General features: G+C 36.9%; 1 protein-coding gene and 1 long non-coding RNA gene across 2 annotated transcripts; both read right to left on the bottom strand.

Annotated features, from left to right (window-relative positions):
• Positions 1–460: 460 nt before the first annotated feature.
• On the bottom strand, positions 461–1,059 carry LOC113360227 (HMG-Y-related protein A-like). Its single transcript, XM_026603759.1, has 3 exons — positions 1,015–1,059; positions 893–925; positions 461–742 (listed from the first exon to the last, which is right to left on the bottom strand). The coding sequence occupies exons 1-3, from the start codon at positions 1,057–1,059 to the stop codon at positions 461–463; spliced, it is 360 nt and encodes a 119-aa protein (XP_026459544.1).
• A 1,169-nt stretch (positions 1,060–2,228) lies between these two features.
• LOC113357826 lies at positions 2,229–5,718 on the bottom strand. The gene is made up of 2 exons (XR_003363931.1): positions 4,964–5,718; positions 2,229–3,037 (listed from the first exon to the last, which is right to left on the bottom strand). It is a non-coding gene; the product is annotated as an uncharacterized LOC113357826 (long non-coding RNA).
• Positions 5,719–11,485: the final 5,767 nt, after the last annotated feature.

The raw sequence follows: 11,485 nt of genomic DNA, 5'->3' as shown, positions 1-11,485 counted from the left end.
GTTATCAGGAAGTGAACCGAAAAGAAAATAAACCAAACAGCAAACTCGAGAGTTGCATTTAACGCGTGAAGAAGAAATTGAAGATCAACAATCAATTGAAAACAAGGTTCAACATAAACTCAATAGGAATTGTTCTTAGAATTGAACAAAAATCCTAACAATGCGGATGGGTATCATCAGTCTTACAAGATAACAAGACCAGGAAGTCCAGAAACTCAAATTTTAAGCATCCGCAAGTAAAATTGAAGAAAATCTTCAAAACCAAAAAAAGTAGATGAAAAGAACTCTATAAATACTTGTAATGAACTCTGCAGTTGTGAGAATAATTTTTTTGACCGTTAAAACTAAAGAGTCTATACATACTGGTAATGAACTCTGCATTTGTAAGTGTAAAAAATCACTAATTAATAGAATGAAGTTGGAATTCTATAAAATGCCATCACCCAACAGATATTGCTACTTAGAACCAGTATTCGGTTTTAGGTCTACCTGGACCTCCCTTCTTCTTTGGTGGTCTACCCATACCTCTTTTAGGTGGTGCATTTGGGTTTGTTGGAAGCATGTAGTTATTCTTCACAAAAACTAGCTCCCCACACTTTTTAAGTTTGTTCAGTTGTTGAGTTAATAGATCTTTATGCTCTGCTGGTAGTAGATCTCCATATGTTGATTTTAAGTAGTTTGAAATACTTGTTTTGTTTGAACCTGCTGCTTTATCTAAAGCTGTAATTGCTGCAAATATCATCTGCAAAATCCAAAATAAAAACAAAACAAATTAGTACACTAGTTTTTGACTGAACTGAAATTGATAACATAAAATGAGGGGTTTTCTGACTTTGTACCTCTGCATATTCTGGTAGTGATTCGTCTTTCTTCCTTGGTGTTCCACCTTTACCTTTTTAGGTGGTGCATCTGGGTTTTGTGACATCTGCAAACATACAACAAATTAGTACAATTGTTTTTTTTGATTGAACTGAAATTGATAAGATAAGATGAGGGGGTTTTGTGACTTTGTACCTCTGGATACTCTGGTAATAATCGAGGATGTTCTTCAGTAGCCATAGCCATAAAGAAAAAGGATGAGACGAACACAACAGAAGAAGAACGGGAAAGGGAAGATAGTTGTATCGTCCAGTGTGGATCTTGTTGTTTTTATTTTCTGCAGCCTGTGGAAGCCAATTACTTGTATCAGTGTCCATGTGGAAGGTGTTAACAAAGTAAAGATCTTCCTTTAGTAGATTTTGACTTGTTTGGTATTGTATTTGTACTACCAAACATCTTCAAGTTTACTTCACTCACTGACTACTGGAAGATAGTTGCCTTTCGTAGCTTTCTAAAACTAATCATCGTTCTAATATTAGTTAATAAGAGCTTAAAAATTCTACAAACACTGAAAATCAGGCATATTACTGCTCATATTTATCTGGGGGAACTGCAGCTTAGTAGTAAGTACAACTGCCAATCGCAGTAGAAAGGATTAAATAGCAACATTGGTTTTAAAATTGCTCCAAAGCTTTTAGTACGAAAAGTTAGGAAACAGAGAAAAAAACTAATGCCTATTGCACATAAGTTCAGATATGAGAATCATAAAGTCATGACTGACGCTGTATGATAGCTCAAGCATAAAACCATCAAAGTTGAAAATGCACCAAGCAACTAATTCAGAAAGAACTGCAATAATGCACATGGAGAATAACCACATGACACAAAAGAAAAACACATCAAAAATAGCACCGATAGAGTTAAACCATGGTTGTGCAATGAACAGAAATCAATAGAGAATGAGAGTGCAACATCTAAAGGGAGGGAGCAGAAACTACTAACTTAATTGTACACTGGAGTTCCATTCAGTTGAGCTCTTCTGGAGGAAAAACAAAAGCCTATCTTTCTTAAATCATCTTTGCTATCTACCAGCAATAGTAAACACCTGGTGCATCGTTTTCTGTCAATATGCACATGAGAAGCAGATGCAATCGAACAATAAGATTCTTTCATCATTATTTGAAACTTTTAAACTAAGAACTAATATCCAACAAGCATGCAAGTTCTAACTAGCTAGGACAGTATTACTTAAAAAGTAAAGTATAAGCTGTTGAACATACAAATAGGACCACAACTTCAACCACCCAATACAAAAAGCAGACTAAATATGCTGAAATTCAAGTTCGTACTATCATATACTCTGCCTCTTGCCTAGTAACACAGGATTCCTGATGTCTACATTGCAACGATTTGAATCAATTATGATTATAAGAAAGATAGATTCTTACAGGCACAGAGACGAGTTTATATAGCTCTCACATTCGTCTCAATTCTCTATTGCACTCGCAGTGCTCATGGCACATTTACAGACCTTGCACACACACAACTCTCACACACTCTACAGCAGTATATGCTATCACCCTCCCTCAAGCTCAAGATGGGTTGAAGAAAACAGCTTGAGATTGCACCTTGCACACACACAACTCTCACACAAACCAGCACAAACATAGATACACAGTTGAATAGTAGGAAAATATATCCATTGCAGGTGGTGTGGAATCTCCAGTTGGAGTAGACAATATGAAGCACATTTCTGACAAGGACCAAAGCAGCATACAACATAAAACAATAGGCCAAAAGATGCAGTAGTAGTTGTTGCAGTTGGTAGTTCAGTTGATGCAGGAGGTGTTGTATTAGGAGTCATTGAATAGAATGGACAGCTATAATTGTTGCAGTAGGTATACCTGTGAGATGATACCAAGCAGCATGTGAAATCAGAAGTATGCAGGTAGTGGAAAAATAGTTGATGTAGTAGTTGTTGCAGCAGTGATTGTAGCAGGACAGTAGAAATGTGTGATGCAGTAGGAGATAAGGGATACAGAACAAGACCAGTTGGTGCAGAAATTGGCAGTAACACTTGAAGAACATGAGAAACAGCTTTGTCCTGAGAGAGAGCTGTTGTTGTTGTTGAAACTAGATACCAAACACTCAGCACCAAACCCAAAACATATCTTAACCCCAGCAAACACCTCCAACCTCATAACAACATAAATATAATCTGCTAAGACCAACCAAAAAATCTGAATAATAACAATTGGATGGTCACAATCCCATGAAGTAGCTTCAAGCACCAGCAAACAGATTATTGATGCAACAGTTTGCTCAGTAGTGTTAGTTGACCACTTCTAAAAAGAATTACTCTGCAACTTACTTTATTCTGAGTTCTTGCCAAGGTATGCCATATAAAAAGAAGAAACAAGCACACACACTTGCACTAAAGTATCCAACTAATGCAATTGATTGCCAGCACCATGAGCATCATAAGAATGCAAATAGACAAAGCCATACTGTTATTCCCCTAGGCAGTTTCTGCAGCAGTGCACCGTGAAGAAGCAAAGTCTTCAACCATATTATTATTCTTTAATTATTCTCCATAAGGCCATAGCACTTTGGATTATTCACTCACATAAGAAATAGGAATAAAAAGGCACCATTGAAGCTGAAACTTCAACTGAATTATTCGAAGAACATGAAAAATAGAAGAACAACAGGTTGCACATTGAACACATATGCAAGCTGAAAACCAGGTTGCATACTAGGTGTACACGAGCTCAACAAAGAGAACTTCGATTTGTATACCAGTACTGTTAGGAAAACGGTGGATTTCCTATTTTAGACCCGTTTCCACATTGAGGTGGATTTCCTAATTGGAGTAGGAAATATATTTGGAAGGAGTTTAGTTTCCTAGTAGGAGACTAATACTTGGTGGTCAAATTTGTGTTCTCTATATATAGGACTAGAATTGTGTGTTTGTAGATATCCAACCTAGAAGAGTGGTAAATCCTTGTGCATAGGATTTTGGTCTCTTTGGTAGGAAGGATCGTTTGCTACCGTGAAGGTCAATATCGGTGTGAGAGAAAAACTTTTAGAGAGAAGATTTTGGTGTTCTAGTGTTTAGGGTTTGGGGCTTTGCCCTAAACCTAGTTTCTAGTGTTTCCATGTTTCTCCTCTGTTACTAGCAGCTGTAAAGAAGATGTAGAAGAGAAGACATGAGGATGGTTTGAAGAATGGTTAGAGAGTTGGTTTCTATGGTATCTTCAATGGTGTTCTCGGTTATGTCTTGTTAACTCTTCGGTCTTGGCTTGAGTTGTGGAAAGAGCATGTAATGGTCTTTGATTTAATGGAAGTTTTTCTGGTGGTGTTGGCCGTGGATGTAGCCTGTAAAGGTGAACCATGTATATCTTGTATTGTGGTTGTGTGCTTCTTTATCTTCTGTCTATTTTTTATTATTTCTCTCATGTTTGGTTCAAATCACCAATTTCCCTTTGTGATCATGTGATTCTGCTGCACTCGGGGTGCCAATTGTACCAACAAGTACCGCACCAATTCCGATTCGGAAACAGCATCCTTAGTTCCATCATTACACACACAAGATACTTCAACACCGTACTGAGGACCGTACCAAGCAACAATGAGGTTGTCAAACTCAATGTCCTACTGAATTTAAGGAGAAATTCTCTCCACTACCCGGTGGAACAAAATTAAGATTCTTCCTAACTAACTATTGTAGCAGAAATAGGCATGGTCAGACCAACTAGATTCAGGAATCAGTATTAGCAGATCTTGATAACAAAAATAGGTCAAAATCAACCAAGTTATGATGAAAACAGAATTTGAAGATGAAATCGAATTTTGTTGAGGCAGTGATGTAGAAATTGAACATATGAGTTTAAATTTGAAGTGATCCAAACATATAAATGGAGACTACCAACATAGACTTGAATTGGACAAGTTGAGGTAAATGAATCCATCTCCAAATGAAAATGGTAACCAAAAGCATCAAGAGCTCAAGTAATTCAACCAAATTTCAAATCTAAAAATCATACTTAATCCTGTTTGTCGACGTAGCATGGGTATCAAACCAAATCAAAACCCTCATTCCTACCAGAAAACACCACTAATGGAGGTGGATGAAGAAAATTACCTATTGATGTTGTTGATGTAGATAGAAACACATAGATCCGTCAAATTAGTCGCAAATCTGAGATATTTCAATCAAATCAACCTTCGAATTTCGATTTACAGTAGCAGGAGCAGAAGATGATGGATTAATGGTGGTGATGATTATTGAAGATGAAGTATTGGTGGTTTTGATGAAGAAACATGCTAAGATCGGTACCCTCGAAAATTGATTTCTAAGTCTGATACCATAGTAACACAGAAATACTGATGTTTACATTGCAACGATTTGAATCAATTATGATTATAAGAAAGATAGATTCTTACAGACACAAAGACGAGTTTCTATAGCTCTCACATTCGTCTCAATTCTCTATTGCACTGGCACGTGCTCATGGCACATTTACAGACCTTGCACACACACAACTCTCACACACTCTACAGTAGTATATGCTATCATTGCCATCTCAAACCCTAACTTGTTTCCCCAATTTTTCAAACTCAAACTTCTTTGTTACTAATTCTCAAAATTCCTCAACAAAAAAATTAAGAATCTTTGAATTAGAAGTTCAGACCAAATGAAATCCATGAATCTAAAAATGAAACCCTTAATTAAAATGACCCAAACAATAACATCATCATTCTAGGTTTTCTTTGCTTCATTTTAACAAACACTTTATACATACAACATATATGGGTAAGATTTAACTGAAACCCATATTCATCAGATGGAAAAAAGCCGTTAAATATAAATCAAAGTAGTAAAGAGAGTAAATAAGAGATTTACCTGACGAATTTAAAAATCCAACTAGGTTTTGTGAATAGATTCGCATCAGGCTGAGCAGTCAATAGATAGTGAAAGATGGAAAAATGCTGTGAATTTTGATGCTTTTGTAGTACATATACCCTGGTGACCGGGCTTGTTCATAGAGACAGGCCTAGTAGTAGGCCCAAACCTACCCAACAGTGGCCATTGTCATCGGAAGACTTTATCACTACACTAGACAGATGGTCATGTGATCTGGTTTGTGCTCAGACATCCTTGCCAATATCATCGATTGATCGGTCCGATACGATCAATAATGCAATATTATCGGATATCCATATGTATGTATCACTGATATTTCAAAAAAATACCGATCGATCGGTTCTTTTAATATAAATTTAATAATGCCACTTAATCATCAAACAAATTTCCTAGTTTAATTTCACGATCATATACCGCCAATTCACGCTATGCTAACAATCTGTCGGTCCAATAATGGAAATTTTTTTATTTTATTTTATTCTTGATTAAAATAAACCAAATTTCAAAATTCTCAAACCAGAAAAACGATTATAGGATCATATTATAGCGAAGTTATTTCTAAAATGGTAATTAAATAAGTTACGGTATTCTCTAGCATGGAGTAAAAGAACTAACATCATCTTAGTAATAAAAATGACTTTAATTATGTTACGAAGAATGCGACTAACAACATATGAGAAACTTAAATGTTAATAACCAAAAAGAAGAATAAGGCCGAACCTGTGATATATGGTATGAGGGGACAAATGGCATACCTCACAGTTTTTATTTTTTGGAACCTATGTTCACGGTAACAACTCTATTTGGTGGCCAGACCATGTACACAGGATATTTTCCATTCGAACTCCTAACTCTTAATCATATAAGACCATGCATACGGAATATTTTTTATCCGAACTCCCACCTCTTAATCATATAAGCAGAAGTGTATTATTTTCTGACATGAAAATTATATTACTTGATTTTATCTATTAAGATAACGTACGTACATAATATGAGGTGGTTGATTTTGTCTTCGATGGAAAGATTAAATTATGTATTAATCAGAAAATGTAGTACAAAAGATTAATAAGATCGTTTTTTTATCAAAAACATTGGAAATAAATACTAAATTTAAATAACTTTGCTAAATTTGGACCGACACGTGCTAAAGATGTTTTAGACGAGCTTCTTTTGCAAAGTAGTTCGCCGCAGGGATTATTTCCTTTTATATAATTTATCTGAGCTTGTGGTAATTTTTCCAGTATTGAGATAGTTTTTCCTGTAAGGTGTTTTTTGCACTCCAAGGAGAGTCTTTGCAGGACTTATTGATCATCTCCGCCATAATTTTGCAATCTGTAGCTATTGAGGCATTATATAATATATTTTCACTTAACCAAGTAGATGCTTTTAGCAGTGCTTTTGATTCTGCATGAAAAGCTGAAGTAGCCCACTCCGATACCGCTGAATTGTGCATGAAAGATTCGTTGTCTACGGAATAGAGTAAAAACGCATATCCCATAAAAGAATTTTCTTTTTTTATAGCCACATCGATAAATATTATCCGGTCCAAAATTACGTCCGACCGTTTTTCCGTGGGGACATTATTTTTTTGGATCATTGTTGTCTTTTGGATTTTTGCTTGAGAGTTATGAAACAAGAATTTTTTGATTTGATCTATAAGGTTATTCGGATTCGGAGATATTTTTTCAAAAACTACTAAACATCTATGCTTCCAAATAAACCAGGATATGGTTGCGATTTTATCTGTCCATTGCATGAAATTTGGTTCCTTGATCCACTCTTTTATCCAATTTTTTATGGAGTCCGACCGAATTCTTGTGTTCACTACTTCATACGAAAGATCGAACCAAATAACTCTTATAAAAGTGAAAAAACGATTTAGATGTTGTTCTTTTTCTTGCTCCTAAGAATTACACATTGGACACTCTTTATTTATGTTTGTATTATGTGCTCCAAGTGTTGAATTAGTCGGGAATGCTTTTTGGGATAATTTCCAAACAAATAATTTGATCCTCAGTATTGCTGGAATATTCCCAATATTTTGTCGTGGGAATCCAATAGATTTATTGTTCTTATTATCCTGATTAAGTACTCGCATCCTTATGTTGTACGCGCGGCTAATATAGAAGTTCCTCCACAAGCATCACCTCCCTGCGCAACTGCGGCTGAACTTATTGTACCCGTACTACAAAAGATCCTTGCGTTGTTGGTATGTACTTCTTGTTCATTTCCTATTCTTTCCACCTATATCTATGAACTTATATAAGTCTACACAAACTAATTATATTTTTAAAAATATGACAACAGCGTCAGCGGATAGGAAGTTTGTCAAAGTTCTCTAAGAAAGAAACAAGAACGGAGATGTGTTAACCCCCAAAATAAATGGAGAAAGTCGAGGAAAAACTTGACAAAATTGAAGATCCAGAGGAAAAAGAATTATGGGGCAAAAAGAAGAAGACGGCACATAAGAAGCCAAGGACCAAGTGATCGTGTGTTTCTTCTATAGTGTTAGTTTGGTCTTGAACAATCTAGTGTTGGTTTATGTTTGTTTATGTTTGTTTGTGTGTCTTGAACAATCTAGTGTTGTTTATGTTTGTTTGTGTGTCTTGATAAACTATTTGCTTGATTTGGTTTATGTTCGATTTGTTTTAGGTTTGGAACCTCTTAAATTGGAGTTTATCCTTTTATACAATCTAGTGTTGTTATTTGATTTATTATGTTGATAAACCAGTGTCAAATTACCTATTTTACAGAGTTTGAAAGTGCCAAAACTTAACAGATTTCCAAGTTTTTCTCAAGTACCGGCATGTTCGAAAGGGGAAATATCAATGCTGGCACTCAGAATTTTCAAAATCGCAAAAATTGCAGAGTTTCGGCATTGGATGTATTTTTGCCAACCATGCCGCCAATCTGACTACCGACACTGTTTTTATGCTATATCCAATACCGGCACATTTACTAATATCTCTGGATGCTTTTCAGGATTTTCCGACACTGTTTCAAAAGGTAAGTTATACGCCAGCACCTAAGTCCCGGCATTGTCATAATGAAACATAACCATGCCGTCATTGGCATCAAAATATGATTTAATGTTTACAATTCACTCTTCCAAAAAGAAAACAAAATGTTGCGTATTAGTGAACCACATATATCCAAATTACTCATCATCGCTTCCATACATATGAAGTTGCATCTCGTCCTCTTAGAGAGGTTTTTTTGATAAGGCCAACACATCCCAAAATTGGTGATTCTCCCCATACAATGCCATCCATCCCTTCCATATATTGGGATCTAGATCCTTGTTTTTAACCATCCCACAAACAGGTGTCAATGGACAATTTTTCTTGAGTTTTAGAATAACGAAATGATTATCGTTCATGAACGCCAAAACACTCTTCTCTTATTAAGGGATCCTTCACATTTTTGTCACTTTGGTGTAAATGTTACTTCCACGGTGGGGGTAAAATAATGAACAACATAATTAAATGTATCCGCTACTAGATGCCCGCTTTTCCGCTACTAGTTAGCCACAAAGCGGCATTCTCATCCAATATTCAGAAGGAAGAAACTTCATCTCCTACTCGGGTCCTAACACTTGAGAATATATATCATCAAACCCCTCTCCTTGACCTACCAATTGCTCATCAAAGCTCGTCTTTTTCAAAAGTTGTTCGGCCATCCTATTTCTAACATATCAGCATGGTGTCATTCCTTTACTAATCGTCGTCTCGAAGATTCCTAATTGTTCGGTCACGGCATGATAGCCACAATTTCCATCTCCATAGACATCATCCATATACACAATATACTCGCGAATAACCTCAAGAAGTTGCTCTACGTGAGACTGTATTTTGGTATGGTAATGTCTATAAGTCTTACCTGTTTTGGAATCCTTAAACATCTTCATATCACCAACTTTTAGCTTAATTATATCCAATCCATCCTCTGCAATCTCTACATTTCCAATGTCTTCAGTATGTGTTGGGAGTCCGTACTTCCTTGGCCTACCCCTTCACCTTGGAACCGAAACTACATCAACTTTGGTCGTGCCTACGGAGTTTTTACCATGCTGTTGTTGTTTACTAGATATAGGTCGCTTACATTTTCTATCACTTACTATGGGTGGGGCTTCATAATGCTCACCTTGTTGTTCTTGGTAGCTCAATGTTGGTACCTTTGGCGGCCTACCCCTTTTCTTTGGAACCTCCGCTACATCGACTATGGGTGGGGCTTCAGAATGCTCACCTTGTTGTTCTTGGTATCTCAATGTTGGTACCTTTGGAGGCCTACCCCTTTTCTTTGGAACCTCCGCTACATCGACTATAGGTGTGGATACGGAATGCTCACCTTGTTGTTCCTGGTAGCTCGATGTTGGTACCTTTGGCGACCTACCCCTTTTCTTTGTAACCTCCGCTACATTGACTATAGGTGTGGATACGGAATGCTCACCTTGTTTTTCTTGGTAGCTCGATGTTGGTACCTTTGGCGGCCTACCCCTTTTCTTTGGAACCTACGCTACATAGACTGTAGGTGTGGATACGGAATCTGTCGTTTGTTGTTGACTTGATAACGGTTCCTTCCTCTTCCTACCCCTTTTCTTTGGAAACGGCGCTTCCGCGAACCTTGCTTCCGAAATCTCACATCCGGTTAGATCTGTTTCTTACTTGCACGGAGTTCATCTTCATGTTGACTTATTTCTTTCAATTCTTTCCTTTGTTTTCTCCTTGCTATTTTGGTTTGTGGTCTACCGAGAGGATCTCCCATTGTTGGATCTTCACTTTGTGTTGTCCATGGGCGTGTAATTAGCCTTAGTTGGATCAACAAGACTTTCCGGCTAACCGAGTTTCCACATGAGTAAGCTTCGTAGAATTCCTTTACTTCGTTCGTATCCCAAGGTGATTGTTCAGGATCTTCCGTAGGGGGAGGGTCGAAAGATAGTTGCTTCCAAAACGGATCGATAACCTCAATATGTATCACTTCTTCATACTTCACAAGCATATGACGACACGGAATCCTCAATGAATACATGTCGGGACAAATACACACCCGGTTTGCCGTAGTGTATCTCCCATATCATTTTTCTTATCATATGTTTTATTGCCCATTGCAACTTCACACATGGTAAATATGAAGTTATCCTTTCTATTTAGCTTTTCTCAAAATCCTTCTTGAACCTATCGATATCACTCTTAAAGTATTGCTCCATTGCCTCGGTGACCGTAACCACGTTTCCTTGGCCGGACCGGATTAAATCTTTAAATCTCCCATGAGCGGCCTCCGCTATACTAGTTGCTTCATTCCTGTAGTGTCTATACCGGTTTGTCCATCCACGCACAAATTTTTCCTTGAACTTATCCAACCATTGAGTCCGACATTACCAGACGGCAGTCGGATAAACTTCATTCCAATCGGCAATAAAATTTTCCAAATTTTTTTCATACATATCCTCGGTAAGATACCAATAAACTTTCTCCCAATATCTTAGAAATTCCAACCACTTTTTTATTATTTTCCTCGTTTTCTTTGTCCACTCGCTCTTTGATCGTGCCTCTCACATCTTCTTCTTCTTCAGGTGATAGTTTTTTCTTGCAAACATCTTCCTCTAGTTGAACAATCATTATCTTCTTAATATCCTCATTTGTGGGTTCAAACAAGGCATGCCAAGTTTTTATCACATTTTGACGTATATGGTATGTACATAGAAAATTTTGTGCATCCGGGAAGACGTCGGATATT

The sequence above is a fragment of the Papaver somniferum genome, chromosome 3 (genome assembly GCF_003573695.1).
Source record: "Papaver somniferum cultivar HN1 chromosome 3, ASM357369v1, whole genome shotgun sequence".
In the NCBI taxonomy this organism is placed as follows: Eukaryota; Viridiplantae; Streptophyta; class Magnoliopsida; order Ranunculales; family Papaveraceae; genus Papaver; species Papaver somniferum.
The sequence above is the reverse complement of the archived record's forward strand: the minus strand, read 5'-3'. Positions and strand labels throughout refer to the sequence as shown.